Source organism: Geotrypetes seraphini, chromosome 1 (genome assembly GCF_902459505.1).
Source record: "Geotrypetes seraphini chromosome 1, aGeoSer1.1, whole genome shotgun sequence".
Classification (NCBI taxonomy): domain Eukaryota; kingdom Metazoa; phylum Chordata; class Amphibia; order Gymnophiona; family Dermophiidae; genus Geotrypetes; species Geotrypetes seraphini.
Window position 1 is genome coordinate 409,450,022 of NC_047084.1, and position 22,828 is coordinate 409,472,849.

The 22,828-nt window shown below is 42.8% G+C and overlaps 1 protein-coding gene across 1 annotated transcript; it reads left to right on the forward strand.

The window, feature by feature from the left end:
• Positions 1 to 21,680: 21,680 nt before the first annotated feature.
• Positions 21,681 to 22,034, forward strand: TAL2 (TAL bHLH transcription factor 2). The gene has a single exon (XM_033961101.1). It carries the CDS (start codon positions 21,681 to 21,683, stop codon positions 22,032 to 22,034), a length of 354 nt encoding a protein of 117 aa, XP_033816992.1.
• The last annotated feature ends 794 nt before the right edge of the window (positions 22,035 to 22,828 follow it).

Consider the following 22,828-nt stretch of genomic DNA (forward strand, 5'->3'; position numbering starts at 1 on the left):
CAGATATAAATTCTCAAAACTGACACATTTCAATCACTATAATGAAAATAAAATCATTTTTCCTACCTTTGTCGTCTGGTGACTTTATTTTTATGTGCTTTTAACTATGTTTCCAGAACCTTTTTATCCATTGATTGTTTTCCTCGGCGTCTTCACTTTCTGCCTTGCATCCATTTTTCAACAGTGAACAAATCAGGGTAACATAAATGAACCAAAGGAGATAAGAAACAGTATACCAAAGTATACCAATAAATAGAATATCCAACATTTCTCCTATTCTTCAAAGCTAAATATGAAAACAGTCAAAGATTGATGTGCTTCCGTATGCTCAGTGGTGTAGAACTCATTGGGGGCTTGTCCACCCTCCTTTAAGAGTTTGTTAGCCAGTTATTGCATATAGATGGTGTGCTCAATCAAAAGCTGTATTCATTTCAAAAGACTGGTATCTTAGAGAAAAGTTTGTTCTAAGAAACTGGTTTCAAATTGACCAACAGATAAGGTAAATTTCACTTATCTTAGATAGTTTAGGGGTCCCAACGCAGCCCCGTTTTGTAATCTGCTTCAGGAGACCCAATATGTAGGGATTCTAAAGTGCTCTGCTGGCGGGACAGACTGCCAATGGGAAACAGTCACTGCGGTCGAAAGTTTTAAGAGATCTCTGTGTAGCTGGAACAAAAACTGCCTTGAAAAGTATATAAAGCCTGCAACACTCTTTGCATCCATCTTTGGCATTAACTTAACATTCAGTTTTTCCATTTTTCTGCTTTCTTCTCAAAACCTACTTTTCCATGTCTTACCTTTCCTTCCTATCTCTCTCTCTCCTTCCTCCCCCCCCTCTTGTCTGACATCTCTCTCCTTCATCTCTTTCCTTCATTTTCCCCCCTTCCCAGTCTGGCATCTCTCTCCTCCCCTTTCCATAATCTGGCATCTCTCTCTACTACTACTATTATTATTATTTCTATAGCGCTAAGGGACTCCCCTCCTTCCCTTCCATTCCCTGGTCTAATATCTCTCCCTTCCTTAAGTCATCTCTCCTCTCCCCCCCAGTATAACATTTCTCTTTCCCTTCCTCCTTTCTGCCCTCTGCAGTCCATCTCCCTTCCCTTCCTCCTTTCTGGCCCCCTCCCAGTCCAACATTTCTCCCTCCTTTCCACCAGTCCAACATTGTTTTCTCTTACTCCTGCATGCTTCTCCTCTGGTCCTCCTTCCCTCCCCCAACCAACATCTCTCTCTCTTTCTCTCCCTCCATGAGTCCAAATTTTCTCTCTCTGCTCTCTCTCCCTTCCCCAGAGTGTAACATTTCTCCTTTCCCCCTTTCTGTTCTCCCCATCCATCTCGCCCTCTCCATGAGTCCAACACTTTCTGCCTCCTGCATGCTTTCTCCCTCTGTTCTTGCCTCTTCCCTTGAGTGGCATCCCTCCTTCCCACCCCCCAACCCAACATGCTCTCTCCCCATGCACAATCTCACCTTCCCCTCCAGTGTGTAGCACCTTTCCTTTCCCTGCCCTTTCTGCCAGGTCCAGCACCTCTTCTCCTTTCCTTTTACCTCCCCCCTGGTCAGCAGTACCCCTTCCCTCCTCCCCTGCCCAGCAGTACCCCTTCTCCCTTCCCTCCTCCCCCCCTCCAGCAGTACTCCTTCTCCCCTGTCCAGCAATACCTCCTCTCTCTAGCCTAGTGGCAGCTCAGTGTGATTTTAACTTAGCTACACAGCTGCCGCTAGCATTAGTTTAGCCGCAGTTTTGGCATTAGTTTAGCCACGGTTTAATCAGGCAGCCTCGGGTCTTTTGCTAGGCCAGCCCACCTTGTATCATCAAAGTGGTCCGGCCTAGCAAGGGCCCTGCGGCTGCCTGATGAAACTGCGACCAAACTAATGCCAGCAGCAGCTGTGTGGATAAGTTAAAATCACATTGAGCTGCCGCTGCTGGTCCGGGGGTGGGGAGAGAAAGGAGGAAAGCAGGAGTCCCAGCAGGAGTCCTTGCAGTACTTGTAGTATCTTTGCTGTCACATGGTTTCCTTTCCTATTGTGGGGTTGTTTTCTTCTCTCCCGCAGGGCGGAAGCTTATTGTCACGTGATCATGAGTTCCCAGTGCCATAAGCGATGTGTAGTCTGTGTGTACTGGACGATTGATGCTGATGAAAATTGTTCTTTTTGTTTGTCCAGAGCCTCTTTGCAGGTAGCAGCATCTCACTTCGGATTGAAACCCAGTACTTCTCGAGAGGTAGCAGAAGTCAGGGGCCTGGAGATTGCAGAGCCAGAATGCATGGGGTTGGCAGCTCCTCTTTTGGTGGGAAGCTGACGCCGGAGCCTCTCTTCCTGCCCTGTATGCCATGGCTCTCTTAAAATATCAGGAGGCACACAGTTTGCGATACACTGCCCTATGCTATCTATTAAGATGTTCTATTGTACTCGTATATTTTAGTGTATCGCAAACTTTGTGCCCCACAAGATCTCAAGTCTGCCACGAGATGCTGGGAAGGAGGAGAGGCGCCAGCACTGGCTGACTGCCTACAGGCCTGCCTCTCGCAGTCAGCCGCCACCAGCACCTCTCCTCCTCCCTGGCATCTGTCCTCCTCTCCACACCTCTTTTCAAGACCCCCCACTGGTGGCTCAGGGCTCCGTCTGGAGGGCTTCCACGCATGCGCAGATGTTGTGATGACATCACACATGCATGTGACATCATCACGGCGACATCCGTGCACTTCCAGGTGCCCTTGAGCCGCTGCTGCCAGTTTAGTGTGCCATGGCTCGTAAATTTTGTAAGACACTGGTATATTGTATTAATATTTAAAGTAGCATACTATTCCATACTACAGTAAAACCTTGGATTGCAAGTAACTTGTTTTGCAAGACAAGCAAAACATTTTATTACATTTTAACTTGATATACAAGCAATGTCTTGCAATACGAGTACATACATTATACATGCGTCACATCATCACAACTGAGCCGATGGTTCTTCTCTCTCTGATGCTGCGGGAGTGTAGTGACTGTTCTAAATGAGCAAGGTCTTGCAATATGAGTACTTGTAGTATTTTGTATTAAAGTTTTGGAGTTGTGGAACGAATCAACTGAGTTTCCATTATTTCCGATGGGGAAATTCGCTTTGATATACGAGTGCTTTGTATTACAAGTGTGCTTCTGGAACGAATTTTGCTCGCAAACCAAAGTTTTACTGTATGTACTATTTGAATATTTTTACTATGATGATTGTCTGTTACCTATGTTCAACTTATTTGTGCCGTACACCATCTTGGCTGAATTTCTTCAAAAAGGTGTAGATAAATATGGTACGAGAATAAATAAAATGCATAATTACTGCTATTATAATCCATCCTGCAATTTATTTTTAATTTCAGGCAGCATCATTCTTAGCTAGGTTTGCCTTAAACAAATAAAAGAACAGCAGTTCTTGCAAGTTAGTCACCAATGAATTAAGTTAATACTATAACTTTTTAGCTGACTTTTATTCTACAGATCCATCAGACAATGATTACTCCAATTTCAGGGTACTGTGTAACCCTATCCTACCTGTCATGGATCTAAACAGGCAAGAAAACTAACAGAAAGACCTCCATGAAGACGAGAGGAGGAGAAAGGGGAGGGAGGATAGAATCTCCCAGGAGATGCCGAACAAGCTCCCTGGCTTAGCAGAACTAGTGGGGACACGCGCCAGACAAAGGAGCGGGTATTGTATAAATGAAACGGCTGTCAGCAGCCTGAGTGCAATGAGAGCATCCCTGCCAGCATCTGCCTGCATGGAGCCAGAGAGCGTAGGGGCCGACTAGTAGCAGACACCTTGTTTCCTTATAGCTGCAGTGACATCTAAAGAAAGGTGGTACCACTTCAGCACCCACACCAGGTCAGAAAGGTAAGAGAAGAGCCTAATTGGTCAGGTGTCCCTGTTTCTATGCAGTTATGTTACTTCCTATCTAAGTACTGGTTCTCAGGTAGGCACAGACTATAGAAAGAAAAATATTGCCAGGAATATTGCCAAGATTTTGATTGTTCAAGCAGCAGTGCTAACAAAATTCCTAAAACATGGCTCTTTTTCTTTGGATCTTTTACTCCAATCATTTTTTTTATATTTAACCTATTTTTCTTAGATTTTCAAGTTACACAGATTTTGTTGTTATTGGGGTTTTTTTTGTGTGTGTATGGGATCTTTGAGAGAAGAAAGGGGAATAAAAAGGTATTCTGGTCAGTTCCTCTATTTAGAAAGGTCTCGCACCAGAGAGCTTATTTCACCGCTCTTCATGTCATATTAATATTTGGCACGGATTACTCTTGATATGTATTTAGTGCTCTTATGAGGAGGCAGCACAGTAACACTCCAGTTTACTTAGATTCAGAATGATTGGAGTGGTTAACATCATCTTGGGAAGGGATCTCAGTGACTGTTTTTTTCACTTCTAGCTAAATTATGTAAGATAATTTTGCTGAGCCTTTTGCTGGAGGTTCTGTCAGCAGAATGGGGGAGATCACAAGGGCTTTTGCCCTACCAAATTTTTGCCACACACAGAATCAACAACCGGAGAGATGGAAGGTTTGCTTGGCCTTCCCAATTAAAAAGATGCTCCTATGCTTCTAGGTCCCATATTTAACTGGAGACATCAGACCAAAATTCACTTCTCAATAAGATTCATCCAATTAGGTGACATTATTTCATAAACATCTGTAAGGACACATCTGAATCTACTATAGACCAATACCTCTTTTAGCACAGAGGAAATGTTTCTGCAGTCTTAAAGATCTATTAACCATAACACCTTATTTACACTGGCTGACTTGTCCATAATACTTAAACACCAAAATCAGGGTATATAATTAACCACAGAAAAACTATATGGCAATAAAAACAACAAATTCAAGTTCAATTTAATTGATATACCGCAAAATATAAACAAATTTAGTCTAAGCAGTTTACAATTTTTTTAAAAAATCACTTTAAAAATATTTCACGCAAATTTACTGTATAAATGAAGTGGAGAGAATAAGACCTCAGACACCCAGGCAGTTATGCCGTTGTTCACTACTGGAACTAATAACACTGTTATATACCAGATTGTAAGTAATCAGAGAAACCTCCACCATATAAATTTGAACAATTCAATAACATACTGTTTGGCAGGACAAAGCAGCACTTATCTAAGATCCCATAAGCTTCATCAGACCATCAAAATGAACAATAATGATTATGGACAAAATAACAGTTACAAAAAAAAACCAACCCAAAATGTACTATCTTCTTGAACTTAATTGTTTTTATTTATCTATTTATTCAGTTTTCTATACTATTCTCCCATGGTAGCTCAGAACGGTTTACATTAATATATTCAGGTACTCAAGCATTTTCCCTGTCTGTCTCGGTGGGCTCGCAATCTATCTAATGTACCTGGGGCAATGGGGGGATTAAGTGACTTGCCCAGGGTCACAAGGTACAGAGTGGGTTATTGCTGTCTGTGAGGTTTGCCTTTTTGCAGATGATACCAAAATCTGCAACAGGGTAGTCACCCTTGATAGTATAGATAACATGAGGAAGAACCTGGCGAAGCTCAAAAAATGGTCTGGAATTTGGCAGCTGAAATTTAATGCATTTGGGCTGCAAAAACCTGAGGGAACATATAGGGCTCCTTTTACGAAGGCGCATTATGGCCTTAACGCGCGGAATAGCGTGTGCTAAAATGCCGCACACGCTAGCCGCTACCGCCTCCTCTTGAGCAGGTGGTAGTTTTTTGGCTAGCACGCACTAATCCGGTGCATGCGCTAAAAACGCTAGCGCACCTTCGTAAAAGGAGCCCATAGTTTAGGGAGGGGACTGAGCATAACGTGGACCTCACAGACCCCACGGACTTCGCAGATCTTAAGTGCATGCCCTTAAAAATAATCCACTCATCTCGGGGGCGAGTGAGATCCATGAGGTCTGCGGGAGTTAAAATGAGAATCTCTGTGGATCCCATGTCATGGCTGCTTTCTTTTTAAGGCTGTGCACTTTAGCTCCATGGGATCTATGGGGCTTCCAGGTAGAAGGCATTTGGGACACTGAGGAACAGAAATTGCGGACCCCACAGAATTAAAAGTGCATGGCCTTAAAAAGCAAGTGGCAGTGGCATCAGATCCGCAGAGATCCTGCAGATCTCACAGATCTTGCTCACTGTATGGATCCTCATTTTAACTCCTGCAAACTTCACAGATCCTGCTGAAGGAGGTAAGATGAAGATACATGGGGTGAGTGAGATCCGTGCAGATCCGATGCTACTTTCTTTTTAAGGCCAAGTGATAGAAATCTGCGAGGTCCATGGGTCCCACAGGATCCTCATTTTATCCAGTCTCTTTATGGAGAAAAGAACATTTGTGCACCAAAGAGGATCAGGACTTGGATATAATCATAAGGTGCCCAAAAAGGTAGAAAAAGTAACAGCAAAAGCTAGAAGGATGCTTGGGTGCATAGCGAGAGGAATGGCAAGTAGGAAAAAGGAGGTAATGATGCCCCTGTATAAGACTCTGGTGTAGGGTTACCAGATTTTATTTTAGTGCCGGATTTTGAAAAGCCATCTGGACCCCCGGACATGTCCTCGAAAAGGAAGACATGTCCAGGGAAACCCGGACGTCAGGTAACCCTACTCTGGTGAGACCTCGTATAGAATACTGTGTACAGTTCTGCACCTTCAAAAAAATATAAACAGGATGGTGTCAGTCCAGAGGAAGGCTATTAAAATGGTCAGTGGTCTAAATCACAAAGCATGCGAGGAGGACAGAATTAAAAATCTCATTGTGTGTACTTTGGAGGAAAGGTGGGATAGAAGCAATATGATAGAGACATTTAAATACCTACATGGCATAAATGAGCATTAGGCAAGTCTCTTTCAATTGAAAGGAAGCTCTGGAATGAGAGGGCATAGGATGAAGGGAATGTTCTCCTGGTGGAGGTTGTATACATGAAAAAAGTTTCTGAATTCATGAAAGCTTAGGATAAGAATATTGAATCTCTACGGAAGAGGAAGGGATAGTAGATGGAATGGATATGTAGACTCGATAGAAAAATGAAGGCAAAGACCATATGGCCTATGTTTCTATGTCAACATCCTCTTTACCATGGCGATCTAAGAATAAAAGAGTAGAAAACTGTCACAATGAAGGGAATGAAAATAAATTCATTTCTAGGAGGATGTATTTCTTATATTTGATATTCTATCATAAGAACATAAGAATAGCCTTACTGGGTCAGCCCAGTAGCTCGTTCTCATGGTGGCCAATCCAGGTCACTAGTACCTGGCCAAAACTCAAGGTGTAGCAACATTCCATGCTACCAATACAGGGCAAGCAGTGGCTTTCCCCGTGTCTTTCTCAATAACAGACTATGGACTTTTCCTGCTATCTATCGATGCTGCTCTGCCTGCATTAGCTCCCAGCCAGCCAGCTTCTCCCACTTGCCTATATTAGCTTCCTTCCATCAAGCTCCCCACCTCTCACCAGCATCAACTCAATTTCAATGAGCTCCTTTCCAGCCAGCTTCCCCTGAGTCCCCATAATCTTAACTTGCCCTGAGGGTGACAGGGGTAGGAGTCTCCACTGTCTTCTGCCACTATGGCTACCTTCTACATAATGATATTACTGATCCCTAGTGATAGTTTTACAGTACTACTGCTAGGGGGTCAAGCTGCCATATAAAGGAAAAAAAAGCCCTTATATGGTAGCTTGAACTCTAGTAGTAGTACAAGAGAATACTATTAGGGGATAGTGGCATTATTTTGAATTAGGCAGTTGCCCCTATCATCCCCTAGGACCCCTGGGGAGAGTCAAGGTTAGGAGAATCTGGCTGAAAGGGAGTTGCCAGGATGGGAACGACTGGGGCTTGTTCATGTCCGTGTTACCTCCGGGATCCCTGGAGTAAGTCAGAGTTCCAGAGGGATATGAGGGTAATGAGAAAAGAAGGGACAAGGTTTGGAAAGGGGAAGAGCATGTGGGACATGGTTACATTGAGAAGTTATGTCAGACCCACTGGACCACCAGGGATTTGAGCCCCCCCCCCAAAGGGAGGGGATTCTGGGGGAAATCAGATTCCCTATGTTGGCACCAGCACTGCTATTGATATAAAACACAAAAATAGTAAATATTTGTCCTCATGTTTAGATTGGAATCTGTTTTTATTAGTAAGTTCAAGAAAATATTACAAAACAATAAAAAAGTGAAACAACAGAGCATTGTACAATTCACAACTCATAAGAACATAAGAATAGCCTCACTGGATCAGACCAATAAATAGTCCATCAAGCCCAGTAGCCCATTCCCACGGTGGGCAATCCAGGTCACCATACCTGGTCAAAACCCAAGGTATAGCAATATTCCATTCTACCGATACAGGGCAAGAGTGGCTTCCCCCGTGTCTTTCTTAATAACATAAGAACATAAGCAGTGCCTCTGCCGGGTCAGACCAGAGGTCCATCCCGCCCAGCAGTCCGCCCCCGCGGCGGCCCAACAGGTCATGACCTGCCTTAATCACCAGAAGGGGCCCCCTTGCCCCCTAGGTTTCTCATCGAAGTCCTATCTTCCCATCAATGTCCTAACCCTCCGGCCTTGCACCTGCACGACCTGGTGAGCTGTCTATACTTATGCAACGCCCCAGCACCTCCCTCAGTACCCCACGATCCCCTTTTCCCTCAGGAATCTGTCCAATCCCTGTTTGAATCCCTGTACTGTACTCTGCCGGATCACTTCCTCCGGGAGCGCATTCCATTTGTCCACGACCCTTTGGGTGAAGAAAAACTTCCTTGCATTTGATTTGAACCTATCTCCCTTCAGTTTCTCTGAGTGCCCCCTCGTACCTGTCGTCCCTTTTAGTCTGAAGAACCTGTCCCTGTCCACCCTCTCTATGCCCCTAAGTATTTTGAAGGTCTCTATCATATCCCCCCTGAGCCTCCTCTTTTTCAGAGAGAAGAGCCCCAGTTTATCCAGCCTCTCAGCATATGGGCAGTTTTCCAGCCCTCTTACCAGTTTCGTTGCCCTCCTTTGGACTCTCTCAAGAACTGCCATGTCCTTCTTGAGGTGCGGCGACCAATATTGAACGCAGTATTCCAGATGTGGGCGCACCATCGCTCGATACAGCGGCATGATGACTTCCCGCGTCCTGGTTGATATGCCCCTCTTGATGATGCCCAGCATCCTGTTGGCTTTCTTCGAGGCTGCTGCACACTGTGCGGATGGTTTCATGGATGGATCCACTAGCACACCCAAGTCTCTCTCAAGTCCGGTGTCTTCCAGCAATCTCCCCCCCATTTTATACTCGAACAACGGGTTCTTTTTCCCTATGTGCATGACCTTGCATTTATCTACGTTAAAGCGCATTTGCCATTTGTTTACCCAGTCCTCCAGCTTATCGAGGTCCCTTTGCAGTTCCTCACACTCCTCCCTGGTCCTAACTCTGGCGCAGAGCTTGGTATCGTCTGCAGACTATGGACTTTTCTTCCAGAACTTGTCTACACCTTTCTTAAAACCAGCTATGCTATCCGCTCTTACCACATCCTCTGGCAATGCATTCCAGAGCTTAACTATTTTCTGAGTGAAAAAAATTTCCCTGAATATGTCACAATGGACTAAGTCCTCTGTATTCTAAAACAACTGTATAAACAGGACTTATATGAATAATTGTTCTCAAAATGTCTCAATATATATACTCATGAGCTCTCAGAAACCTGCTCTGTTCAATCACAGTTGTTTTGAAAGAGTATATGCAGGTATATGGTGTCTTTCATTGAGCTCTGAGTTGCATACTAAATTATTTAAAGTGCTTCATGCTTTGTGCAAAAAATTAATTTTAAAGTGCTAATTCTATAATGCAACCTTACAACAAGAAGCCCAGCACTTATCTTATAGTTCACTGCTTCTGCAGAATATCAGTAGCTTCTTATGGCTTAACGCCCTACGGGACCCGTTTCGCCGTTAAGCTTTAGAACCGAAGCTAAGCTGCACACTGAAGTAGAATTTGACCCCTGAAGAAGCCTTTAGAATGGTGAACGGGTCCCGTAGGGCGTTAAGCCAAAGAAGCTACTGATTGAGGGTCCCCTAGTCTTTGCAATTTTTTGATGGAGTGAAGAATCGATTCACTTGTACCTGTTCTACTCCACTCAGGATTTTGTAGACTTCCATCATATCTCCCCTCAGCTGTCTCTTTTCCAAGCTGAAGAGCTTTAACCTTTTTAGACTTTCCTCATACGAAAGGAGTTCCATCCCCTTTACCATCTTGGTCACTCTTTGAACCTTTTCTAGCGACACTCTTTCTTGAGATAAGGAGACAAGAATTCAACGCAATACTCCAGATGAGGTCGCACCATGGAGTGATATAGGGGCATTATAGCATTCTTAGGGTTCCTTTTACTAAGCTGCGATAGCGTTTTTAGCGCACATAAGATTTTAGCGCACATTAAACCCATGCTACACGGCTAGAACTAATGCCAGCTCACGCGTGGCGTTAAGGTATAGCACGCTAAAACCGCTATCACAGCTTAGTAAAAGGAGCCCTTAGTCTTGTTAGACATCCCTTTGTTAATAATTCCTAGGATCCTATTTGCTTTTTTGGCCACTGCCGCACATTGGGCAGAATATCTCATCGTATTGTCTACGATGACACCCAGATCCTTTACTTGGGCGCTAACCCCAAGCTAACCCCCTAGTATCTAGTAACTGTGATTCAGGTTATTCTTCCCAATAACAAATGCATCACTTTGCATTTGTACACATTAAATTTCATCTGCCATTTGGACGCCCAGTCTTCCAATTTCCTAAGTTCCGCCTGCAATTTTTCACAATCCGCATGCATTTTAACAACTTTGAACAGTTTAGTGAAATCTGCAAATTTAATCACCTCACTCGTCATTTCAATTTCCAGATCATTTACAAATAAGTTAAATAGCACCGGTCCCAGTACAGACCCCTGCGGCACTCCACTGTTTACTCTCCTCCACTGAGAAAAATGACTATTTAATCCTACTCTCTGTTTTCTATCTGAAAACCAGTTCCTAATCCATAACTGAACTTTGCCACCTATCCCATGACACTTTAATTTTTGTCAGGAGCCTCTCGTGAGTAACTTTATCAAAAGCTTTCTGAAAATCTAGATATACTATATCAACCAGCTCACCTTTATCCACATGTTTATTCACACCTTCTAATAAGTCAAGCAAATTTGTGAAGCACGATCTCCCTATAATTGTGCTAGCATCAGTGCAAGAAGGAAAGTACAGTGGCCAGAGTAGAACAGCAAACTCTTGCCACAATGAAGTGTAAGCCAGCGAGGCCGGCTTTTGAGCTTTGATGCCCTGAGCCGGTGCCTCATCCAGTTTATGCCTTAAGCTGACCTTGTTTATTTATTTAGTATGTTTCTGCTTTATAACATCATAAAGCAGATTATGACAAACAACATCATACAATTAATATTTTCAGATTAGATTATGATTTAATATAAGTGGATTCTTCTTTAGTGCTCCTTTTACTAAGCTGCAATAGCATTTTTAGCGCACGCAGGACTTTAGCGTGAGCTAAACCCGCACTACGCAGCTAGAACTAACGCCAGCTCAATGCTAGCGTTAAGGTCTAGAGCGCACTAAAACCACTATCGCAGCTTAGTAAAAGGAGCCCTTAGTGTTGCATCAGAAAATAAAAATCCCAGAGCTGTAAAAGGGATGTAGATGCTGCTCTCTCTCTCTATTTATTGTTTTTGCAATGGGAGATATTTAGGCTGGCGAGTAGGATATTTGGTTCTGCCCTCTGGAGGTTTTAACTGTGTGGATACATTTTTGCTCTTTCCACATTTCACAGATTATAACCTTTAAATTTGAGAACATGTATCTTTTTATTATTTTGTTTTATCATTACTGATATGTTTTTACTTATATGAAGTTATTAATACTGATAGTTGATTTAAGTAACAAACTCAAATGTAGCATTTTTTCAGTATTTTGAAAATCAAAACTGCAAGTTGCTTTAAGAATTGTTTAGTCATGAAAAATAGCCCCATGGAGCAATGAAATACAGGGCTATGCATTTGTGGGTCAAATCTCTCAAGGGCATAGCCACAAGAGTGGGGGGGGGGGGGGTGCGGGTTGTTGGCCCGAGCCCCCTCCAAAATTATGGCATTGGTTTAATGGGGATGCCCAAACCCTGCCAGCCGAAGAGGTCTACTGTCCGAGTCCTCATCCATGCTGCCTGAGCAGCGCTTAAGTTGGTGGCATGCTTCATGTGGGGGAGTGCTGAAGTTGGTAGCCAAAGTGCAGGTTGGGACTGGGCTGTGGACTTCTTTAACTAGTGGAGCTTGGGCATCCCCACCAGCAAAGGTAAGATTTAAACTGGAGCGGGGGAGCCCAGAGCTGAGAGAAAATATGTTACCTCCCAGTCCACATATATACTTCTGGCTAAGCCCTTGTATCTCAGCACATATCATTCTGCAAGAAATTGTAAAATTATTACTACTTACTTACTTTTTGTAACCAGCAATTAACCCCCCCTCCCACTAGATCCTAAATTTTAGATTATCTGTGAAGTATGGTATGAATGTACTTTAAAATTTAAAGCATTGCTGTGCTTAGAATATGGTTTTTCCTTCATGTTAAAACATCAAATAAGGACCAATATTTTGCTAGATTAATTTGGGCTGTTGCTATGTTCCCTTATCCTCTAGGCAGCTTCTTTTAGTTGTTTGTTTTCTAGCTATACATAGGGTTAGATGCACAAGACAGACTTACCCACACATCATAAAGATGTTTGAGGATGAGACATGTAGGGGAAGCATGCACAAGCAGAGCTTCAGAAATGCTTTCCACCATAATTTGTAGAATGCATGATAGTGTGTGTTAGGGAGAAGGAAATTAGGATCAGAGTGTGTTTCGTAGACTGGAGGGTGTGGGTGTGCCAAGGAAAGTGCAAGCATGTGTATATATGAGGAAAGTATGTATTTAGGGATGTAAGGATATGCCCCCCTTTTTACTGAGCCAAGGAAGAGATTTCAATTGCGGCTCGGAGCTCTAAATGATCTGATGTTCATAGAATTCCTTTGTGTCAGAGCATTTAGTGCCTCGGGCCAGGGCCGGATTAACAGATAGGCCCAGGAGGAACGTGTCTAGTAAAAGAGGGCCAAAATAAAGGATTTGGGTCTCTAAGTTCAAGTTCAATTTATTTAATATACCGCAAATATAAACCCAGAAGGCAAATCTAAGCGGTTTACAATAAAAATTAAAATAAAAAAAACACGCATATTAAAAAGGGTAAGAACAAAAGGAAGACAAAACGTAAAGAAAAATAGTTGAGAACATGGGGAAAGAGGGAATCAAGGATTACAATAAAAATAAAAAGGTTGTGGAAAGGGATGAACAATGTGGCAAGGGAGGAAAAAAATAATTTAATTCTGCCCACACAGAAGAAAAGTAGCCATCAGGAGGAAGTAAAGCAAGGGTATAGGACCCAGCTGTTTTTCATTTTAGCTGTCCATGGTATTTTTATGAGTAAATCTGTATTTTACACTGAGAAATAACATTAATTGCCCAGACAATACACATATATACACATAAATTTATCTGACCTGAATGGAAGTATTTTGGGGGGTGGGGTTAGGGAGGGATTAGCTTTTGCAGGGATGCTTTATGAATATTCACATAAGCAGTTTATTTACTTCTTATAAACAATTTTTTTAAACAAGCCAAAAAAACAAGGAACACAGTAGTAGTTACAACATTTGTTCAGGAATCATTTAACAACAATCCCCCAAGCCCAATATCCCCCCTTCCACCCCCCACCCCAAACAATGTATACAAGGAAAGAGCAAGGGTCCCATCCCCCCAAAAGGAGGAGGTCTGAACAAGACCAAAGCGAAAACATGACAATCAGGGCCCTGGACTCTGATGAGCCCCAAAATACAAAACAGAAGACCTCCCCCACCCAAATCCACCCCCCCAAGAACTAAAACACAGCAATCAAAGACGGAAATTAAAGCAAACAAAAACTCCCAAAACCAAAACAATTATTGTTTGAAAACTGGAAGAAGGCAAACCCAAGGCCGCGAACCTTGCACCACTCAAGGCAAATTAGACTGGCAAGGTGTTAAGAATCAGACCACAGGTTCTAGGAGACATGGAATATATATAAGGACCCCAGACCTGCAAAAAACATTTAGATTGTCGCAAGGAATTATGCGCCACACCCTCTCAAGCATCATCAAAACATGTATACGATTACGCCAAGCCCAATAAGGAGTGCAATCCGAAACCCACTCCTCCAAAATAATTTTCTTAGCCACCAATCCTGCCTTCCACAAAAAGAGCTGGCCAACACCAGGGGGGAATGCGCTCCCTAGAGAGGTGGTGGAGAGTAAAACTGTGACTGAGTTCAAAGAAGCGTGGGATGAACACAGAAGATTTAGAATCAGAAAATAATATTAAATATTGAACTAGGCCAGTTACTGGGCAGACTTGCACGGTCTGTGTCTGTGTATGGCCGTTTGGTGGAGGATGGGCAGGGGAGGGCTTCAATGGCTGGGAGGGTGTAGATGGGCAGGAGTAAGTCTTAACAGAGATTTTGGCAGTTGGAACCCAAGCAAAGTACCGGGTAGAGCTTTGGATTCTTGCCCAGAAATAGCTAAGAAGAAAAAATTTAAAATTTAAATTGAATCAGGTTGGGCAGACTGGATGGACCATTCGGGTCTTTATCTGCCGTCATCTACTATGTTACTATGTTAGAACTGAGTACATGTTCCATACTGTCAATCCCAACTGGATCCAACGTCGAAAGGGAGAAAAAGTCCGGCCTGGCGAAAACTGAAGATTCCCCTGGATGGGCAATAAATTAGACATCCAGGCCTTCCCCCCCAAGCCAATCACCACAACTCTCCAAATATCATGTAGAGATCTCAATAATAAACTAGAGCGCAAGTAAAAAGGGAGGGGCGATAAAAGGCCAATTCATAATCAAAACAAGTATATTCATGTTGTTCCAAGATCCAATCCCCAAAATAGCAAAGTAAACAGGCCTGATTATATTTCTGCATATCAGGAATACCCATGGCACCCCTCGACCAAGACCCCAACAAGTAATGAAAAGCCATGCGAGGTTTTTTATATGTAGTTTATTTAAACCAGAATATAGCCAGTGTGTAAATATGTATGTCTATATTCTATGGAGTAATTTTATTTTGCATAGTTTATCCTCTTCTTCCATCCCAAAATTAATTCTGGCCTTAATTCTGGAAATTTTCAATTACCACCTTTTCAGTAGAAGAATCCCATTTACTTACATTTAATGGATGTGTGGTTCTGGAGAGAGAGTTGTATATTCAAGTCTCAAGTTTCAGTTTATTTTTGATATACTGCAAATTATATAAATATACATCTAAGCAGTTAACAAAATATTTTTAAAGAAGAGAACAGAAAAAATAAAACATACAAATCAGGACAAACAGAAAAGACAAGATAAAAACAATAGGAACACACAAAAGGAATAAGAATTAAACTCAATTACAGAACTAGAATTGCAGAGCAACTTAAGAGCTCATTGATTATAGCATGCTGCAGTATTTTTTTTAGCTGTAATTATATGGTAGAGTGTGAGCACTACTGTGAGGCTTTCTGTGGGTGTTAAAACTTTACTCTTTTGCCAGGTACGTGTGACCTGGATTGGCCACTGTTAGAAACAGGATACTGGGCTTAATAAACCTTCAGTCTGTTCCAGTATGGCACCTTTTATGTCCTTATTTCCGCTATTATTCAGCCGGCAGCGGTGAGTGTTGTGCTGCCACATTATTCCCGGATATTCGAGGCCGGGCCCTGTCCAGGCTTTGACATTGAATATTCTTTTTTTTAGATCCAGCTAACGCATAGCCAATTAAGTCAATATTCAGCTCTTGACCGCCTAAGCCAAACTGCTTCAAGATAGAATTGCTACTTTTGAGATCTAATTTACATGGTTTAATTATGCAGTGAGGGGCTGAATATCAGCATACTTAACCTGACTGTCCCTGGAGCACCAGATAACTCATTAAAATGATAAGGTTCATGAAAAAGAAGAAATCAGTGTGATGGCATGTCCTGCGCAAACACCATTAACAGGGAGATGAACCCCTTGCCATGGTCAACCTGGATTTTGGGTCTGGCAGATTGCTCCAGGGGAGGCACCTTCAAATAAAATTCTTGTAACACCAGACTTGCAGATGGGACAGGGCTCATTTGTTGACTGGAGGCAATTTCCAATTGTTGAAGAGCATGGAAAGCTGGGCCTTCAGTAGGTTTGGAGGTGGGGGTTGGTAATGTATTTTAAGGGAGCAACCTCCCATCCTATTTTATTGGACAGGGAAACAAGGGTGTCACGTTACCTTCGTTACGCTATTGTTACTAATTGTTGCAGCTTGGGGGGGGGGGGGCGATCTGTGTCCGATCCGGGCAGGTCCGATGCAGGTGGGGGCTATCAGAAGAACGCCCCCATCTTCCGGCATGGATCGCTGGTGCGCGATCCCGATGCATGTGCAGACCATCTGAAGATGGTCTGCGCATGCCCGTCTGAGCCGCGACTTTTTAATTTTTTTTTAACTTTAAAAACTTTTTTTACTTTTTAGCCCAGCGAGCCCGTGGTTTTAACCTGCTTTAAACCCACGGGTTAAAACCACAGGCTCGCAGTGCGGGGAAGGGCAGGAGAGATTCGGGGCGGCAGGCAGGAGAGATCTGGGGACAAGCAGGGCAGCAATTCGGGGCAAAGTAGGCAGGAGAGATCGGGGAAGAGCAAGGCGGCGATTCAGGGAAGAGCAGGCAGGAGAGATCGGGGAAGAGCAGGCAGGAAAGATCAGGGAAGAGCAGGGCGGCGATTCAGGGAAGAGCAGGCAGGAGAGATCCGGGGACAAGCAGGGCAGCGATTCAGGGAAGAGCAGGCAGGAGAGATCGGGGAAGAGCGGGGCAGCGATTCAGGGAAGAGCAGGCAGGAGAGATCCGGGGACAAGCAGGGCGGCGATTCAGGGAAGAGCAGGCAGGAGAGATTGGGGAAGAGCAGGGCAGCGATTCAGGGAAGAGCAGGCAGGAGAGATCCGGGGACAAGCAGGGTGGCGATTCAGGGAAGAGCAGGCAGGAAAGATCGGGGAAGAGCAGGGCGGCGATTCGGGGCAGAGCAGGCAGGAGAGATCAGGGAAGAGCATCGGGCCAGCAGGCAGGAGAGATTCGGGGCAGCAGAGAACAGGGCTTCAATGGAGCTGGAGAGTCAGAAAGATGTTTGCGACTGGTCCCCAGCAGTCGCTTCTTGGGTTGATCAGCTAGCCCAGTTGGTTTAAAAAATGTCATTGGTAAATCGCATCCCTGTCTACTTTGCATGTGTTTCCCTTCATTTGCATGCATGGATTGGAAGCAGATCGCAGGAGAGGTTAGTGAATCTGGCCGGAGGGAAATCTGGTCACAAACCGATCGGTACATGATCGGTTTGCTTTGTGAATTTTAGCCCTTAATTTTGAAAGATAATTTTCAGTTCTCAGCTTTAATGTTCACCAGGTGGTGGGTCTTAGCCTCTTTTCAATGGGTTTCAACCCAGTGCATGTGATATGGAGGTCCATGCCAATCTATCAAGCCCTTGCTGGATATGGTAAGGGCAAGTTAAGGGCTGTCCTGCTTATGGTGGTGGATAACTTGTAACTTTGCTAAGTTTTATTTACTGCTATTGTATATTCTGCTAGGGTAAATTATGAAGTTTTCATTTTTGGGTAATTACATACAATAAACAAAGCAATGGCCTTTTTACTTCCAACCTATTGTAGTAAGGGCTACTATAAATGTGATAGGGCACTTTTATTCAAGCTAGGACCAATTCTTGGTTAATTTCTAAAAGGAAAACTAGTGGAGGGGCATTTTCAATAGAATATCTAAGTCCAACTTTAGACGTCTACCATATATACTCGAATATAAACTGATCTGAATATAAACTGAGGTAACCTTTTTCCCCCCCAAAAAGGAAAAAAGGTTGACTCGAATATAAACAGAGATTAGAAATTTGATTATGTGAGTGTCATAAGTAATCACACATTTTTCAGTTCGGGCTGTTTTGAGTTCAAAAAAGCACAGGAGAGCCAACAAATATTTTCCTACTTGGGGCCTCGACACCAACCAAAGTTTCTGGACTTCTATCCACACCAGGCCTCAGTCACACATGCAGAAAACAGAAAAAATCCCAGCAACACAAAACCCTTTTCAAATACAAACCCACAAACTAAAAGTACTATTGTACACAAACAAAACCCTAATATGCCATACTCTGCAGTATACCACAAAAGAAATAGAAAGAAATGCATTTCTTCTTGAACAGTTCATATTATAAAAACAGATGTAAATTTTCAAAACTGACTATTTCAATCACTAAATTGAAAATTAAAACATTTTTTTTAACCTTTGTTATCAGTGATTTTATTTTTCTGATCATCTTGTTCTCTCTTTGCTCTTAACTCTGTTTCCAGGACCTCTTTACGTATTTGCTGCTTCTTTCTTCTCCTCCACATCTTGCACTACATCCATCTTTGGCACTGTTTTCATACTCAGTTTTCTTCCATTTTTCTGCCTCCATCTCAAATCTTTCGTTCCAGCTCGTCCACTCTCCTCCATCCATGTGCACCATCTCTACCCTCTCTTCTCTCCCACTTCCCTCCGTCCATGTGCACCATCTGATTCCTCTTTTCCCCTTCCCTCCATCCATGTGCACCATCTCTTCCTTCCTCCCTTTCCCTCCATATGCCACCTCCCATATGCCGCTCCCATTCAGCATCTCTCTTTTCTTTCTCCCTCTTCTCCCCCCCCCCCCCCCCGGTTCCACCAAATGTTCTCCCCAAGGTAGAAAAAATAATTTTATTTTCTATTTTGTGATTACAAATTGTCAAATTTGGAATGTGTATCCTGCCAGAGCTGGTGTTAGACAGCAAGCGTGAACTAGGACCTAAAAGAAAGGAAAAGTCTTTTTTATTTATTTTGTAACCGGTGTGGGGTTGGAGAGGTTGTATCCCTATACTTCTACTAAGTCTTTGCTGGTGCACAGTGTGGGTTTTGGCACTGGTGGTGGCGGCGATTGATCAGACGCTCACAGAAGTCCTGTGAGCATTGGAGCTGCCACCGGCGCTGGTGCCCACACTGTGCGTCAGCAAAGTAGCGGGGTAAGTATCTTAATAAAAAATCCGGCCCACGACTTAGCCTGTGTTTTAGAGTTCAGCCCCTTATGTGATTTGAGTTTGACACCCCTGTTCTATAGTTTGTAGTTGTTTGGTGACAGAGGACTCCAATAATGTTTTCATCTCATTTACTATCTGCATGGCCCGTGTGGATCCTATTGAAGTGTGTTCAGAGGTACTCCCTTCCACCATCTTGCTCTCCCCCAGTCAGCTATGATCCTTATCTTTTCTCAGTTATCTTGAGGCCATAATAAAGAGATATTAGAACTACCATGAACACCCTGGTGCCCGTGATCACAAAAAGCTGCTGGCTGCCCAAAAGACTCTTGAAAATTGTGCAGTCTGGGAATTAAATTTGTGTGGGCCTGAGAGCTCAAACTGCTGACACCCACTCTCTAGCTTGCTACCACATAATCTAGCTTTTGAGATTTTATTTTTTTATTAATATTTATTAATTTTCAAAGCTAATACAAAGTGCCAGGAATTATACAGACATTAATAACAAAATAGGCACTTAAATTCCATCAATAACAATACAGAAGAAAAATATCCCTCCCAAGAGTAGTTTTAAAAAAAATAAAAGTGCAGAACTTTTTGAAGATCCCTTGTAAATAGAACCACATAGTAACCCATAGCCAGTGAAGTGCTGAATACCATTATTAACCAGCTATGTATCAGCCAGTTCTGCAAATGCAGAAATTCAATGTTGGTGCCTGAATATGGCCCAGCATTGAATTCTGAGTTTAGTGCTGGTACGGTTAGCAAAACCCTGATCACTGCTTGCTGAATATTAACTCCTATCTGGATAACTATCCAGATAAAGTGAATGAAGCCATTTTTTCTGCCTTATCTTTATCCCGATAGTTACCCAATTAGTGGCCTGAATATCACTGTGACCTAGGTAACTCCTGGCTCCACCCCTGGATCTTCCCAATACTATCTGGATGGTGCCAGGAAAGTTAGTGGTAATTGGTGGAGTATAACGAATATCAATGTTACTAGGAATCTGGTGGACTATAAATTCTCTAAAATACCTCACAAGGGAAATGGAGCGATGAAGGGTTAATTTTTTGCTAGCAAATTTGGGGCTTATAGATGTGTAGAGTTGCTTAACTTCTTGGAAACATAATTTACTTATTACTCCAATGTGATCAAAGAGTATGCACATGTGGAATATATTCTGTTGCCAGAAACTGTGTTTTCTGAGTTACTTAAGGCTAACATAGAGGCTTTTACTCTATCTGATCACTCTCCAGTAAATACTGAGCTGAAACTACCAGATATAGACAGAGACTTCATGTGAAAAATTAATTCCATCCTGGCATGGGCGGAAACCAGAAATATACTGTGATGCATTGAACACATTGCTCAGGGGGCGGATCATAGCATATACAGTCAGTATTAAAAGGAAAAGGGTTAGGGAACTCCTGCAGCTTACGCAGGAACTGTAAAAAGGTCAACACTCGCTTGTAATAGGTGCCTAGTATCTGTCTCCTCATTTTGAGTTATATAGACCATCAAAGAATACAAGAAGTTCTCACTTATTTGCCCATCCTAAGCCAAATGGTGTCAGATATGACCTTTTTCGTTAGGATCTTAGCGTTTCAAGCAGGTAAACTACAATTCTGGCTTGGTGAATGTATTCATCAAGCCATGTCTTATTGTTCTTTTCGAAAATTAGTTGTCTTCTTTGACAAATTTATTACTTAGTTGGATATTTTAAAATTGTAATCACATTTTTAACTTTTTGTATTGTTTTATTTTTATGGTATGAATGTATTTCGCTGATTGTTCAGTTTCTTATGGTGTAAACCGTCTATAACTTTTGGTAATGGCGGTATAAAAGAATAAATTTATTATTATTATTAGTCTGCTTAATGGTTAAGCTACCCCAAATCTTCAGGATAGTCACAATGAATATGTCTTAGCTACATTTACATACAATGGATCTCAAATTATTGTAGCATTTTATCCTATGTGTATTCACTATGGATTTCTTCAAGCCCTGACCAGCTGTGGCATCATCGGAATAGGCCTAGGAACTGGTGAAGAAGTCTGTCTACCAGTTAGGTTTGTTCAAAGAAAACATGAAAGATTAAACATTTTCATGAATTATTTTTTCCTGTACAAGTGTTTTTTGTGGGAGCAGAGCAGGACATAAAGCTGACAAATGAAATAAGTGGGTCATTTTGTGAAGCATGTCAAAGCATTGTGCCCTTAAAATAATCTGCAGGCAATCCACAGGCACACTTAGGGAACTTTGCTGCTTCACAAAGAGCTGCCCACAGGCTCACATAGAAATCCTGAAATCCCATTTGTGCTGTGTATAGATATTTCTTTCTTTTTTTAAAATAATACTTGGACGTTAAGCATATTTTGCAAGCTCTTTGAAAATGCTCTAAGGCTAGCCATGTTGTAATGGATTAAACTGATACTTTTTGCTATGTTTCCTTGGCAGTGCCAGCTTCCTAACCCCTTCTTGTTGCCCTCTTTTGCTTTTTCTTCAGAAACTTGGGGATGGCACGGAAGATTTTCACCAACACCAGGGAAAGGTGGAGGCAGCAGAATGTCAATAGTGCTTTTGCAGAGCTGAGGAGGCTCATTCCCACTCACCCCCCCGACAAAAAACTAAGCAAGAATGAAACGCTCCGCCTGGCCATGAAGTATATAAACTTTCTCATTAGGATACTTGGAGAGCCAGGGTTGCAGCAAGCAGAAGGGGCATCTCAAGGAACCATTCTGGGACTATTCCAACAAACCACTCACCTACATGACATGGGAGCCTGGACTCTGACAGAAAATTGCGAGGCCCCCTCCCCTGGCCCAAGTGGCAACCATGCAGAGTGCTGGCTGGATTCTCCTTCCCCATAACAGAGGGTTGAGATGGCTTTGGCTTGAAATGTCACCATCCTTATCTGAATCACATGTGGATTTTATTATTGGTATATTTATAACTATTTATGTGAGTTATTCTTGTATTTGATGTTTATTCTGTTGGTAGGAAAACAAAATACTCATGGTTGTACTGTTGCAAACTCTTCTTCTTGCTATTTGTGCTTGTGTGTTTGTACACAGAGAAAAATGGAGGATGGTGAATAAACCACTTCCTACTGTTGTTAATATCAGCACTTATTTCATTCTGCTTGTGGGTATGCACAAAGAGCCCGATTCTATAAATGGTGCTTAGGAACATGGCACTTGCTGTTCTAATGGGACTGGCCATGACATCTGAAGCTATCATACAGGCTGGTATGTACTGTTTCATTCACATCTTGGGGGGGGGGGGGGGGAGGGAGAGTTTGTAACCACTGGGGGAGTAAAGAGGCCATTCCTTCATGCTTCCAGTGGTCATCTAGTCAGTTTGGCCACCATTTTGTCACTTATTTGTTATTGAAACAGGTCCAACCTCAAACGCTCAAGTTTTGTCCTGGACATGGTCTGCAATGCCCCATTATTGCAGAAAAACATCCAAATCACAAGTCCACCCTAACCCTGCCCACAACACCCCCCCCCCTGAGATTTAGATGAACAAACAGCATAGAAAGCAGTCTAAAAATGTGTTTCAAAAATTGCAATTTGGACGTTTTAGCAGATAAAACATCCAAATGCCACTTTATGCCATTGTTTGAATGTTTTCTCTTTCAAAAAGGGGCCCCTCCCCATAG